Source organism: Ixodes scapularis, unplaced genomic scaffold (assembly GCF_016920785.2).
Source record: "Ixodes scapularis isolate PalLabHiFi unplaced genomic scaffold, ASM1692078v2 PGA_scaffold8__174_contigs__length_109621045, whole genome shotgun sequence".
Lineage (NCBI taxonomy): Eukaryota > Metazoa > Arthropoda > Arachnida > Ixodida > Ixodidae > Ixodes > Ixodes scapularis.
In genome coordinates this window covers 61829024-61844771 of record NW_024609883.1, presented here as the reverse complement: position 1 = coordinate 61844771, position 15748 = coordinate 61829024, and the positions used below count along the sequence as shown (strand labels likewise).

The 15748-nt window shown below is 46.8% G+C and overlaps 2 protein-coding genes across 2 annotated transcripts in view; both read left to right on the top strand.

Annotated features, from left to right (window-relative positions):
• The window catches only part of LOC121833592 (multidrug resistance-associated protein 1-like), a 28654-nt gene extending 19824 nt beyond the window's left edge, over nt 1-8830 (top strand). Inside the window, exon 7 of the mRNA XM_042287005.1 lies at nt 8615-8830. Coding sequence (XP_042142939.1) covers nt 8615-8830 — 216 coding nt within the window. The remainder of the gene's footprint in view (nt 1-8614) is intronic.
• Nucleotides 8831-9413: 583 nt separating this feature from the next.
• LOC8033029 (ATP-binding cassette sub-family C member 2) overlaps nt 9414-15748 on the top strand; it is a 40001-nt gene continuing 33666 nt past the window's right edge. Inside the window, exons 1-2 of the mRNA XM_042287004.1 lie at nt 9414-9812; nt 14391-14714. Coding sequence (XP_042142938.1) covers nt 9414-9812; nt 14391-14714 — 723 coding nt within the window. The remainder of the gene's footprint in view (nt 9813-14390; nt 14715-15748) is intronic.

Here is a 15748-nt window from a genome sequence, read left to right as displayed (position 1 = left end):
ATTGTCATAGGCACCCTTGATATCCAGAAATGCCAGCCAGAGCTGTCTGTTTTCTTTTTGCGCTATTTCTATACACTGTGTTAGAGAAAATAAATTGTCCTCCAACCTTCTTTGTTTTCGAAACCCGTTCTGTAACTCGCCCAGTATGCCCTCGCAATCTACCCATTCCTCCACTCTGTTCTTTATAATCTGCATTACCAACCTGTAAATAACCGGTGTCACGGTTATAGGACGATAATTCCTAATATCAGACTTATCTCCCTTTCCCTTATATATCATACTCATCCTACTAAGCCTCCATTCATCTGGAATATTTCCTTTTGTTATCATGGTACTCACTACCTCCCTTAGTTTTGCCTTAGATTTAGGGCCCAAACTCTTCACCAGCTTGATAGGGATACCATCTGTGCCTGTCGACGTGCCACTAGGGACTCTTCGTTCCGCCTTTTCCCATTCTCTTTGTCCAAAATCCGCGATGTCACAAACTGGACTGCTACTTCCTTCGGTTCTCCTATCTTCCACATGTACCCGTTCCCAAAATTTCTCCTCCATCACTGCTCCTATATATTGTATCGCATCATCTCCCTCTAATTGACCTCCCTGATGCGAGAGTATGAACCTCTGTCTAGCTTGCGTTGTTTCACCGAGTGAGTTCAAGTGCTCCCAAAACTTCTTGGCAGCGTTTCTATCTTTCTTACTTACATTACTCATCCATTCCTCACCCTTTCTCTGAATCTTCGCATTGATCAAACTGGATGCCTCTCGGCGACATGTTATAAAATTGTCCCATTTTCTTTTTACTTCCGTTTCGGACTCCCCACTACGCTTGTAATACCTGTGTACTCTAGAGGCTTCCTGACGTTTTTGTATCACTTGCTTCACTTCTTTGTCCCACCAACTTTTTGGTCTATGTCCTTGCTTCCCCTTTCGTTTACTCTTAACTTTGTCTAGTTCTAGAGCAAAAAGCCTAGTTAGGCTCTCATAGGTCCAATCTGTATGCCGTTGCCCTGAAACTGCTGCCTCTATTCTTTCAACAACTATTTCCAACTCTTTGTCGCTGCAGAAAGTTTGCTTTGAATTATGTTGTCTAGTTTCAGCATTCACTTCTCTGGCAAAATTCAGCTTAATACGTTTGTGATCACTACCAAGACTTTTGGAACCTTCTTCATCTATTTTCATTACTTGTAACTTACCATATATTTTGTGTGACATGAGTACGTAATCTATAGTTGAATGGAGATTGCCAGTTTCCCAAGTTATGTGCCCGTCACACTTCTGACTGGTATTACATAAAACTAAGTCATGTTTTTCCACCAGCTCTAGTAATATGCTTCCAGTTGAGTCCGTATACCCATCCAGACCCTCAATATGGGCATTCATGTCTCCCATAATAATTATTTCGGAGCCTTCCCCTAGTTCACTAATGTCTCTTGATATGCAATCAATCATTTTTCTGTTTTCCTCTTTAGCACCTGTCCCTGTCCATAAGTAAACCACTCCAAGGACTGTTGATTCCCCAGCGACTTTTCCTTCCAGCCACAAATGTTCGGCGCACTCCTTTCTGATCCTTTGAAAGTTCATATTCTTCTTAATAAATGCTCCAATTCCACCTCCCTTCTTCGTTCCCACCATTCTGTTGCATTCTTCCCACACATAGTCAGGGTTGCAAGGTGGCTGCTCCATGTCTCTGAGATGTGTTTCCACAAACCCATACACCATTAAATCCTCCTTTCTTAGTTGCTCCTCTACCTCTTCCCATTTTAACCTATTTCTACCACCCTGCACGTTAATATATCCAATGTCTGATTGTGCTGTTTTTTTATACCTGTTCTTACGTTTTCTCCTCTTTTTAACCCTGGGTGCCTCTCCTGACTTCGTTGGGTTTTCAATTACTTCAGTGCCCCCAGGGCCCTCGGTCCCCCCAAAAAGCAGTCACCGTGCGGCCCATCCTATCCCCCACCCTGTAACCCGTGGCCTCACTGTAGTGAATGCCATTTGCAAAAGGGCGGGAGCCAGCCTCGTACACTTCTCTTTTTACTTCCATTACGTCGTACCGAAGCTGTCGACTCATACCCTTAATTACTCCGTTGGCTTCGACAACCCTCCTCTCCGTTAACCCGGACTGCCCCCGAACTTCTGGAATGGTGCACACAACCACATGCACATTCTCAGACACGTCCCTCAGCTTACGTATTCCCACGTTTAGCTGCTTTCCGAGGTTCTGGCTCCTACCCTTCAGCACATCATTAAGCCCCGCATGAACTATTACTAGGTTCCTTCCCTCCCGGTTATCCCACACCCCCTCACGTGCTGCGGTCATAGCATCCACCATACACTTCCCTGGGTGGACCTCTACGGTTACCCTCTGGTCTCCCTTCACCCTGTTATGTACACCCCTCCTAACCCGTGCTACGTTAGAGCTCCCCACTACCAGTACCCTCGATCCCCCTGGTGCCTGCGCGCCTTTGTCCTGCGACTTATCTCCTGTCACCTGACTGCCCGACGCCTGCTGCTCGAAGGCGCCATTGAGCTGAGGTTCAATCATCTCTCCAGCGTCGTCGAGCCCGCCTGCCAACAGGCCGGACTCCCGACCACCAGGGACCCCAGCCTGCAGACTGGTGTTTCGTCCCGCTAGAACTGACACTTCCTCCTTTCTTCCCTCGCTACTCTCACTCGCTCGAATTACCCCTTCCAGGCGCTCTACCCTACTGTCACACTCCCTCTTACGCTCCTCTAAACCCGCCTTCCATACTTCCCCCAGCACTTCCGCCTGCTTCTCGAGGCCGACCCGCTGCTCCCTCTCATGATTAAGCTGCCTAGTCAGCTCCTCTACCTGGGCCTCGAGACCCACCCGCTTCGCTCCTTCTGCCTTAAGCTGGGCCTCAATCTCCCGAACTCTACCCTCCCATTCCCCAGTTACCTGCTGAAGCTTCACACAAAGCCGACACTCGAAACTCACCCCCGCCGCCTCCTCCAGGCTCCCGAAACCCGTCTCCTCCAGGTAACACCACCTCCCACACCCCTCGCACTGCACCAACTCGTCCCCACCCTTGTCATGCCGACCCAAATCTAGACCCATGTCTAGACCGGGAACAAACCGTCCCTTCCCGCCAAAAATTCAAACAGAGCCTACTTTGCGAAACTAACGTTAACTGCTGCTGTTCAAACCTAATACTGCTACCGCATAGTCACTTCCAATCAACTCTCAAAAAAAGAGAGAGAAAAGAAGAAAAATTGGCACTTAGCTTCGGATGCTCGAGGAGAACCAGGAAACACGTCCGCTCACCGCAACTCAGTACGAGATTCTCAGATAACCTCAACAGATAACCTATGCGACACGACGCTCAAAATTGCGGCGGTAAGACTGAGAACTACGTCTGGGTTGGAACGAATGAATTGATGTGCGAAAACTTATGGATAGACGTACGGAAGCTTTATGTGGCGCCACACTTTGGCCACCCGTGGAACCTCAGAGCTGCATACGGCTGATATTGCCCAGTGCGTGATCTAGAAGGTACGCTTCTCCGGTTCATCTAGATTCTAGAATATTCGCGTACACTCTTACTTCGAGCGTAAAAGATAAGAAGACCAGAATGGTTGTCTAGTCAGTCTCGCCCTAGCTCTTTCCCGAACCTTCTAGGTCGAACATTTGAGATTATGAGGATAGTAGATACAGAGCCAATTATTTGAAGGTCGGAACCACTGCAACATGGCGGAACAACTGTATCGAGTAACGTGCAACTCATCCAATAAGATAGCAAGCGTCGGAGCGCGTACAACATTACGAACCAACGAGCCAATAAAACAGCGTTGAAAGTGAAACGTGACTGCGCTCATCACCTTTTCATCTGGGTGTGTTTTTTTCAGTGTGCCGTGACGTTGAGCTTTAAGTCCGCCATTGTGCAGGGTTTCCGCAGCTGCCAGCAGAAGGCACTATTTCGAAAGGGTTCTCTTGCCGATTCATTCAACAAGTATCTCTCGCGATAGCAGCTACTGCACCCACGGACCGTGGCCTGCTGCTGCCGCCGCCGACGCTCTCTGCTGCTTTTTCGACGTGTGTTCCCCTTCTTCGTTTCTGGCACAAATTCGCCCCCCCCTTAAATCTCTAGTTAATTTCGTTTTCTTCTGTCTCATTGTCTGTCATTTGTGACAATATAAAGCCCCGCAAAAATCTTTCTAGTTTATTATTTTATAAATGTTGCTTGAACTAATAAATAACACCTTAAAGGTATATGCGTAAAAAACTCAAATAATTATATTCTGGGAAGAACCTGAATTACAAATGACAGCTCTCGATACCCCACAATCGGTAGCTGCTCTCTGGCGACGTTGAGCAGGAGCTAGACAAAGACTATTCGTGGACCACTGGGCCAACAAAAGTATTAAAAGCACATCAACCTCAAAAGCCATTTCTTTCCAGAAAAGGAATACGTTGGCAAGAGAAGGCGGGCCGACAGTTATTGTGTAACCTAAATGGATGACGGCGCTGGTATAACATTAAACCTTTAGCGGTTATGCATAGCAGAACCTTTGCAAACTGTCATCAAAGCCAATGACACCTGGAATCGATGTTGCCATTAACATAACGTTATGCATCTTACGTTGTCTTTATTTGGCATGGTGCATGGAATGTTGGGTCCTGTATAAAAAAAATAAAGAGCATATTTTATTACACTGATCCCGCTATTCTGGTGCCAAAAATGTTATTCAAAAAGTAATGCAAACAGGTGTATGGCTTTTGTAGCAGCTAATCAACGACAACAATGACGTTGATCATGGCAGATTCACACGAAATGACGTTGCTCTCGGCAGATTCACATGACGGTACGAGGTGCGATTTTTTCCGTGGCCCGTGTATCACATGACCATCACGTCAACGATTTCTGCGATCCTCGTCTCGTCCACGGACGCGCAGACTAAAATAGCCTAGCTCTATCTCACTCACAAATGTGTTGTGGATTATTAATAGTAAGAACATTAATAATAACAATAATAATTTTATTGCAAATGAACAAAGCGAATTTGATGTCAAACCTGCCTAAGCCACAATGGGCTTGACTGGCAGCGTATTACTTAGTCTGGCAACAGCACAATATGTTATTTTTCGGGGGAACAAAAAGAAAAATGGAACCCATCACACTTTATCCCATCGCTCATTCCTTTCGTCACGCAACTCTTGGTTCCACGCGTGAAAGAAGCTGCGGGAACCTTCACCGGCTGATGCACCACAGGTTCCGGTACCCCTCTGGGTTCGTGTCAAGAAGCTCCAGTAAAAACTCGTCTAGCACACCGCAATCGTTTTTGCATGTTTATTTAGCCTTTCACCCAGCAAGACCCTTCTTGCGGCTTTGGGGCAACGAACTGCTGTGCGCTGGCGCGCAATGCGTGAAGTCATCTCCAAACGCCCCTCCGTAAACGCGGAACTTCATCTCTTCTACACCGAAGCCAACTCGAGTAGTACTATGCTTGCGTGATGCCCTACGTTAGTAAGGATAGTGCCGCTTCTCCTCAAGCCTATCACGGTGTTTCTTCTCACTCAGTATATAACAACGGCACACAACAATATTTCTTCGGTATAGTGGCAAATGACGGTTTCGCACTTGGACACCGGCGCCACAGAGCAATGTTGGCGTTACACGGCACAGGGGTCACGAAGAGGTTCAGTCGGATCCTGCTGTCGTCTGCTCTTCGTCTCCTCTGCGGGGATGCGCTTGGGAAGCGGACAATCCAGGGACGTATCGTCACGTGATCAATGCATCCTGGATCACTCCGTCGTGTGAATAGGCCATCATTGGCGCAAGCTCACCAGTACGAACTTAACCCTTTAACCAATTGGGGCGTGTCGAGCTTGTCAAGGTAGAACCGTCCCCAAACTATTCAGGACAATTGTAGAGGTCGTCTGCTTTCCCCGTTTCATGCACCCAACCTTCTTGGACGAAACAGGCTTGCTCATGGTTTAGCTTGCGGCTCTGCCAACAAAGAGCAGTTCTTATTTTTACATTTTTGACCGCATTTTGTTTATGGTTAGATATTCGATGTTTAAGGCGACAAATGCACTCTTGAACACCAAAAATAATTATTTGAGGGTCAGAAATTCCCAAAAACTAAAAACAAATAAAGGGTTAAAGAGGTTGCAAAAAGAAAGTGCATCTGCCTGATCATTATTTTTTATAACTTTTACACCCCAAATATGTTGATGTCTAAGGATTACGGCAAGATATTGCATCTGCACTTTATAAACCACATTTAATATTTGTGATTTTTGACTATCTGAAAGGACCATGAGACACTTGTACACATCAGCAACAAAACGTCAAGGCAGCTTCGTAAATTTTTTTAGAAAAACATGTTTTATCGTTTTTTTTATTTTGAAATAACAAAGTGAGAATGATAAAAATAAATAGTCTCTTAATGGTGTTCTTGTTTCAGTTGTATGAGGCTAAAGTCACGCGTTGGGATACAGTTCGGTTTTAAACACATCCGATTTGGTGTTGTTGTTTTTTGGTAACCATACTAATCATGCTGCTCGTAACTCCGCGTGTCGCATTCACATCAGAATGTGCTTGTGGACATGGTTGTGCGTAAAAATTAAAAATAAATAGATATAGTAAAGCTATAAAATATAATTACCCAAAAAGGCGATAGGAAGTCAGAACCTTGCGAAGTCAGTAGCAGGGAGGGACGCGCCAGACCTTTCAGTTATCGGCACATCCAGTTTGGGTGATTTGCGGTCGTATATACACTATTATCGCAGAGGTAGTCCTTTTACTACTGTCTTCTTTAGCACTAATTTGATTCCACTCTCCTTAAGTGTGTAAAGGTGACTCATTGCACATATCTTCAACTTTTTTCTGCTAGCGGAGCAGTATTTTTCTGGTCAAAGCCAGTATGCCTTCGCGGTTCTTCATTCGATGACTATGTTGGGGCACGGCTCGACCGATGAAAGTTTCAAACGGTTTTCTCAAGCTCTCCTCTGACGCACGATATGCGTTATCGCCAACATATACGACCCGGCGTATGGTCCGAAGCCAAAATGCCAACCACGCTGTAAGGGGCGACTGTGGAGCTAAAAGAGCCCAAGCCATCTTTCAATTATCTGAGAAAAATATCAGACGTCTGACGTCACCGATTACCTTGAATATGTGTCGTCATTATGGCGTCACAGTTGGGATGATATCTAACACTCACATCACTCATCGAGTCTGGTCAACGTCACCATCGTGCAATGACAACCCAAATTTCCCTTTGATTATCATAGGGACGGTTTTTTAAAGGGGCGGTGCAACAATTCGCGGACTTTGGCTAATTAATTTCGGGAATTGATCCCGGCCACATATAAAACGAAGGACCGAAAACTATTCTTTCCTGCTTGCCCTAGTTGTCATTAAAAAAAATTAAAAGAAATTGGTATTAACATTGAAGCGGCAACAGCTTCGCCTGTGACGTCATTCAGAGTGGCGATGGTTTCCGGTTGGGTTCTTCTGGCTTCCGTTTCCCCAGCGCTCGCCGGCTCGCCAGGCTCGCCGCTCTCCCGCTCTCCCGCCGATTCCCGACCAACATGGCGGCATGGGCGGACGGCCTGAGCGACGTCGAGTGCAAGATGCTTGCGACGCGGCGGGCAGTCGAAGTCGAAGTCGAGGTCGAGACACGAGGAACAATAACGATACCACGATACTACGGACCACGACCAACACCCTCCGTCGAGTGAGGGCAAGACAAAACGTCCCGGGTTGCTCGTGTAGCCGCCGTTGGCGCCTCGGGCGTCGGCAGATGACGGCGACGGCAGATTTTGTTGACTTGCGTAGATGGCGCCACAAATAATTCATACCCTTTTAGCGGCAATATTAGGCCTTTGAAGCGTTTCAACATGCCTAAACAACAATATTTTTTAAACTTAACCTTAAATCAAGCTTACAATTGCCTAACACTATCACTTACAAAAACCACTCCGAATGACGTCACACCACAGGTTCCATTTGCGGCCACCATGTGGCCGCAGGTTGGGAAAAAAAGCGTTTTTTATTTTACGATTACGCAGCGAAATAGAGGTATTTTGGGGTATGGTGGCACTTTTTCTCTTACTTATGCCGAAGTAAACAATATAAAAAATACAAGCTGCACATTCGTTCAGTGTTAAAATCATTGCACCGCCCCTTTAAGGACTGGGCGAGAAGGTCCTGGGAAAACAGAAATGGTCTTTTTTACGCTTGTCAACGGAATACATGTAGATGATAAAATACACAACCGAGATTTCAAATACGCATACAAATCAACATTGTGTAAAAACGTTTCGCAACCCCATTAACTAAACAACGTTTTCGCAACCCATTTTGGAAAAAAAAAGGTTTTAGTGCCATGTTGTGACACGAGGCTTTTTTTTTTTTTTTTTTTTTTTGCGCTGGGGCATGCGCAAGAGCTTCTCCAAGTTCTGACTCTTAGCTCTTGTCGTCGCTTCCATGCCATTGTGGATTACGCTCTTTTTTACTCAATAATCCCATTACAAAAGGTTACTTTTATAGAGAGCTGCACCAGGCAAAGGGCACTTAAGAATTTTAGTCATTACAAACCCTCTTTCTGCTTGTTTTTTTTAAAGCGCGCGGCTTTCATCTTCTAGGGATCCTGGGAGGTCATGTGGGCACTCCATAAATTTTCCGGTATCTGTCTACCGGTGGCTCTGATCTTATTTATCGCCAGTGCCGTCGCTCTTGCCTGGCAACTGCTCTGGATCAAACAGTTGACGGACGCAAACACTCCTGACACCGACGATGACTCCTCCAATCTGAGCTGGCTCATGGGTCTGATAGGGCTCTGCATTGCCGATGGTATGTAGCCAGTCCCGCTATTACGGTGCCTTGAATGGGTCTCCGAAATATTTATTAGTGCTTCATACCACCCCTGAACAATACTGTACAGAAACTGACATTACGGAAGGTGGAATGCTTGAGGTAAAGTCGGGTTTTTTAGTGTGTACCTTGTGTTACAAGAATACTTACGTAAAAGTGAAAGGTGCACGTGGTTGAGAAATATACTTCAATATTTTTTTTTTTCAAACGGAGGAGTACAAGAATTAAAAAATATAAAATACGCTATCTTTTCTCCGGAAAATATGTTCCGAAATTCGTGCGCAAGCGTCAATGAAAAAATATATCACTGACATGTTTTCAAAATAATTAGTAAAAGAGGCAGCACAAAATCAATATGCCCTTGCTTAATCTATTTAAATTAACCGGATATTTAAAATAAACGTCCTTGAAAGGTCAGCAAGTTGAAGCCTGTGTTTCCTTTAAGATATTCTTAGCAAGACGGGTGTTTTCAATCTGCAGTTACGAGTAGATTCAGTTGGGAGTTAGTGCAGGCAGCTTTATGCACCATGATTTTTTTTTTTTGCGAGTACTTGAAAGGATGCAATAAAGATGACGGCCAAATTACATTTCGGAGGGCTCATTTTGATTACACTATTCCGTAAGGCTCAATACTCCGGATATTTTTTCATCATCGCAGTGCTCTTCCGATGTTCTGGCGGTGCGCTGTTGGCTGTGAGCACTCGGCAACTGTCCCGGTCCCTGCACCATGACATGCTTAGTCATGTTCTTTCCAGTCCCGTGAGTTTCTTCGATTCGACACCCCGAGGAAGGCTGCTGAACAGGTTCTCGATCGACCTCGATATGATCGACGCCCGCTACTACATCTGTTTCAAGTCGTGTATCCAGAACTCCTTCCAAGCCGTCTCCAACCTGTCCGTCATCGCAACCCAGAGTCCCATAGTTCTCGGGATAGGAGGCCTGGGAGCCGTCATCCTAGTATGCGGAATGGTATGTAGACTGACCTCAAGGTTAGATGTGATGATTTCGAGAAACTTCCCAATGTGGAGAGTTTTAGGCATGAATAATGTCGACTTTCACCAAAAATGAAACGCAACTATTCTCGTTTTCACCTCAAGAAAAAAGGACGTTTTGCGCATTGCTCATACGCCGGGCGAAGTAGTTCTTACAAGGTTGTCAGAGGAAGAAGCGATCCTTTTTGGTGTTTGAAACGTATACGTCTTGATTGGATAACATATATCTAATCTAAAATGCACCTACATATATATAAATTCTCCTCGTAAAAGAGAAAATTATTAATGCTCCGCGAGGAGCCGGACTTTTTTTACTTTGGTTCTTGAGGTGAAAACGGGTATAGCCTTCTGGTTGAGCCAATCCCCAACGTACTTGTAAATCTCGCTGGGAAACGGTGCCCCTGTCTGATGCGCAAAAGGCAGGTAAATGACGGAAAGGGCAGCTGCTGCCTTCTGCGACTCAGTTCTCATCGTCAGCGTCGTCTTCCTCGGCTGCTCTGAAAATCGACCGAACTCCGGGTGCTGCCGTCGCATACGGCGACTGGCATTAGATACAGCGGTTGCTCGTTCTTCGGCTGTCTCCACTAACGGTGGGCTTGAGATCGGGCTGGGCCGATGGCTCGTTGGGGGTTACAATCCATGGGCATTGCTTGAGTTACCCTGCACCTCCAACGAAAATGTCACGAATGACTGGCCAGGAGACAGTGGATCTTGTGCCAGACCAAAAGAGACATAACGAGTGTCTCAGCGTTGATGTCGGCGAAATAGCACAATGGAGTGCTAGTGCGAAACTGAGTTACACGGCGCGACACAGCGTCTTCTCTGCCTTCCTAGGAGGATAGAATATTCTGCCGCGAACGTTCTCGAACTGTGCGTTCTGAAAGTGAACTAGCTGGACGGTTATCCAACTTTCTCGATTCTTCTATTTACATAACAAAGGTAAAAGGCACTCAGTGCCGGGAATGAACCCGAGCCACATGTGTGAGCCAAGCGCGCTGCCGACTCGGCTAGGAGAAACGACGTGAAGGTGTTGACAGCATACGTACAATTTACGTGGTTTACACTTCACATCGTGGTTGTGGCTTGCCATATACTGATAAGATATTTCACAACCTTTACTAATGTTGCTGTAAATGGTTCAAGGACATTCTAATACATAAGCTATCGGTAGAAAAATAAGAGTAGATATAAAAGAGAGGTTTATTCAGCTACTAGATTAGTGTGACATCGACATTCAATTCTAGGAAGATCTACCTTAACTCGCTTCTTTTCTATTTCTTGCTTATTTCTTCCCGCTGTGGCCATTTACCTCGCAGTCAGGAAAATACGGACCACGGCATGAGTGCATATTAGTGTTGTAAAGCAATGTTATATGTATCATTGACAACCCCTTATGCCACGTTGTTTCAGACGCACTGTCAACACCATCTATGTAAGGTTAAAGTCCTGCACTTACTAAATATTAATTGTGTAAAGCGCGTTCTCTGATGGTGTTAAATAATTGATGCTCGAAAACACGGGTTTATGTTCCCTCATAAAATATTGTGTAGAATTTGCATATGGGTCAATAAACAGGGTCGCTAGGAATGTGTCCAAACAAACATACGTTTTTTTTTGTTTTTTTTTTTTGTCTTGCAGCACGCAAAGAGAGCGCAAATGTGTCGTGACATAACCGACGTGTTGCTGCTGCACGCATACTTCCTTCTGAGAAGATCCCTGTAAACTAGTCCTTATCCCTGAGGTCGCGTAAGGAGCGAGGCGGTGGTGGTAGAACAGAACATGCAGGGAAGAACACCGAATTCATCGGCATGCTAAGTCTCCCAACGTCTTTCGTGAAAAAGAGATTATGCGTTCAATACAAGCAGTTCCTTTGTAAGGTATGGAATGCAATCATAGTCAATCACTATGGGATTGTTTTTCTTCGCGATTCGGTCTTGAGCGTTAGTGTATTCTAATGCCGTAATTTTAATGACTGCATGGCGATATTGAAAGGCTCGCGAATTGCACGACGTGCGTTTTTTAAAGTGTTTTGGACTCAGCGCCTTATAGAAAACAATGCTATTGTACTGAACCGACCGGACGCCAGTGCAGGACACAAACTGTTAGTCTGGAACTCGGACGCAAGCAAAAGCAGTCCCATTCCAACGCTTACGCAGGAGTCGTGCCTCATCTGTGCCCCGCGCCAGACTCTAAGAATCAATGGAAGAATAAAAACACTAAGCGACAAGGACAGACAATGCAGTTCTTTTAACTAGAAAGTGTGCTATAGTAAGGTGGTTAGTTGGGCGAGCTGGTAATGATTGAACATGGTCAAAATGGCGCGCATATAGAAAGAAACAGTGGAGGGAGAACCGACAATGCGCTTCTCTCCTCTATCTCCTCTGTTCCTTTCTATTGGCACCCAATTTTAACTATGTTAAAGTTTGCTAGTTGAAAGAACTGGGCTCTCTGTCCTTGTCCTTAGAGTTTTTAGTATTTTATTGATTCTTGTATTTGTTAAATCCGCTTTTTGTACTTAGGCAGACCCCAGTATGAGACAGTAAAAATGTGCACTATGGTCATGCGCATTCATTAGCGACGCGCGCGAGCAAAACGGCTGCTGCGGTCGACATTTTCGAATGACCGAACCAAAGCTTCCTCCATACTGCGGTGCCTGGAAGGCGTCTCCGACTGGTGTGCCTAATGTCCTATTCCGCCCGTGCATTTAAAGTGGTCCCGAAGTGGCAACAAACGACGTCACAAATGCTGCAGTGTTATGCTGTAGGATGTCGGGATCCTGGTGGTTGGTCATAAAGTTTCCGTCGAAAAACAGTAGCAGACGTGAGTGTCGTTGTCGTCACGGCGTCTCAACTCCTGGCCGCCGATGTTTCCGTAGACTGTCGAGGTGGAGAGCGATATTTAGTAGAACAGAAGCCTGCCACATACACCACGACCGCTGTTACGCCGCTAGGGTCGCGACAGGCGACAAGACACTAATATGATGTCATCAGGAAGAAATCGAGGGACCACTTTCTTGGAGGCGAAAAACGAACCAGTCAGAGACGCGTTCCAGCTACCGTATCTATACTGATAATAGGGAGTTTTAGCGAGTCGTTTTTCAGGCACACGGTTCCGAAAGTACAAACGGTACAGCTGGTCCGTTCCGTGAAACCGTACGTCAAATTCGACATACTTTAGCGAATCGTGAAAGTTGCGCGACAGTGTAAACGATGATGATGATTGTGCTAAACGGGGGTGCCATCTTCTAGTAAACATGTTAAACATTCTGCAACGTGTAAATCTGTGGCGGTGGCGGGCACCGTGGTGGCGGCTCGTGTCTCCGGCGTACGACTGATGTAAACAATACGGCCGACGTAACATTTGCCGGTCGGAATTTCAAGAAATGCGAAGCTAGATAAAATAAAAAGTGTCTGAACGACCGTAAAGGTATGTGGTGTGTCTCTGTCATCTTGAACTTAAGCGATCGTTCACGCTGTGTGCCGTCGAACCAAATCGTTTCGTCTGCTCGCGGTCGCCAAGCCAGCTAGTCTGCCCGCAGATCGCAAAACTTTACTAGCATGCGCAGTTTACAGCATTCACGATCGCTTAGCATTGTGACCAGTCCTCGAAATATTTTCGTTCAACCTCTCAGATGAAGCAGACTAACAGGACGGCAAATCGCCTCCCGCTGTCCTAAGCCTAACGCTCGGCAGGGTCGGCGAAGGCGGTAGCCGAACCGATCGTCATCTTTTTTTTACCCGAGTCGTGAACGGTGCTGGCTGCGTTGCGGTGACAACTCCAGCGGCCAGAATGGGAGAAACGAACGAGAAGAGCCTCCCGACTCCCCGAACGACTCGCGTGCGCATGCGCAGTGGCGTCGCGGATGCGTTCGAGAGCGAACCGTTCGTGTAAAAATGACCTGCTAAAACTCCCTAATGCCTCTTCAACCACCGGTTCACGCCGAGGCAAATCCCGATCGTGGCATAACGAAAGAAAGCAACAAGAGGGCGCCACCGAAACATTTTGGAGCTAAGATTCACTAGCAGCTGAATAGTCACACGACGTCCCGTATTATGGTCGTACGTCTTACTGTGTGACATGTTCTTTGGCGGTTTCATTGGGTTATGCTCCAAGCTCATGTGCTTTGGATGGTTAATAAGATGCGCGGGGTCTTGACACGCCCTTCGTGCCTTCAGCTCTTCTACTCCGTTTCCTAAAAAGCCCGACCGTAGCCCACGCTGTGAATCAATGAAATCTATCAAGCAGTTCCAAAAGAGTATCGTCCCGGCGCTCGTCCATTTTATGCGTTCGCTATGATCGGTTAAAGCCAATCATGGACGGGAAAGAACCCTCTAATCTCGCCGCACGCACTGCGGGTAATTGGTTTAGCCCGCGATCGCAAAGGCACAAAATTGGCGAGCACCGTAACGATGCACTTTTAGCACTGTTTGGTTGGATGTAACGGATTGTAGCGTGGGCCGCAGGCAGACGCAATGTGAAACAGGGTATAGTGACCATGGCATGTCGCAGCTCATATGTGAACTGAGTATTCTTTTTTCGTGTTGGTTTCGAGCAGCACCTCATCATTCGGGCCTCCAACTCCGCCCGCTTCGTGGAAGGCGCGTTCATGTCAAGAGTGCTGCAACACGCCACGGAGACCGTGGACTCGCTGAGCAGCGTCCGGTCCTACGAGATGGTGGAGCGCTTCTGCAGCCACTTCTGTCACCTCGCGGAATGGGGCATGCTGCCCTACAACGCCTGGATGTGCTGCTTCAGGGTCAGCCGGGCACTGGTCAGCGCCGTCGGCTTCGCCATTGTGTTGGCCACCTTCATCTTGGCTGTGGTTAACACCACGAACGAGGCTAGCAGCGTCGGTCTCGCTCTCAGCTCTTCGCTGTCCGTAAGTGAACAAACTGGTCCTCGCTTTATCAGTCCTCTTCATTCGTTGTGCCAGATTAAGACTTCGAAGGCGGAGGTACTCCACACATATCCAAAAGGCGTTCACCTGAGGAGGTCATAATGGCCCATGGTTTGACGTCTCAAAAAATAAATAAAAACGTTCATGTTTGTTCGCATATACGACACCTATAGACCGACCCGCTGTTTCCAAACAAGCCCATGTTTTTCCACACCAGGTGTCGGCATTGCGCCAGCGTAGAAAGCAGATTCGCGTGAGGCGAAGCTTCTGCGCATGCGCCGTGGCGACAACAGCGCCACCGCAGAGGTGTGGCGTCAAAGCCGCGTGTTGGGGCCCTAGTCTGGACACTTGGCGAAACAGTCGGAGAGAAATCCGGCGGCTCTGATTGGCCGGCGCCAAGGTCAAGTGCGGCATTGGCCAATCACGGCCGCTAGATTTCGCGCCGACTTTTTCGCCAAGTGTCCAGATTAGGGCCCTTGGTCTATACTCCGTTTCACAATAGACCCCTTTCGAGAGTTACGTGCCGGCTGTTAGATGGTTGGAACCACTGCACAATGGCGGAACAACTGACATCGTGGAAGATGCAAGTCATTGCATAACAAAGGAAACGTTGTAGGTCGGCCAACGCTAGAGACCGACGATCCAATCAAATGCCGTCGAAAGTGCAACGTAACTGCGTTCGTCACCTTACTTCGTAAGTGCTTTTTTTTTGCATTCTAAACCAACAAAACGCGTAGAGGATGCCGTGACGTTGCGCTTTTAGTCCGCCATTGCACAGAGATTCCATGGCTGTCAACAGAGGGCAGTTGATCCAGTAAAGCATCTCAAGCAGTACCAAAACTTAATCGTCGCGGCGCCTGTTGTCCGAGTGTTTGCTCTCACCGGCTAAATTAATCACACACTAAAAACGCCGCAATCCCTCGCATTCTTTTTTGTTGTTTTTGTTTTTTGTGCAGTGGTTAGTATAATTAGTGATATCAAACGCACAAAGACGACAAGCGCGTGACGATGCATCT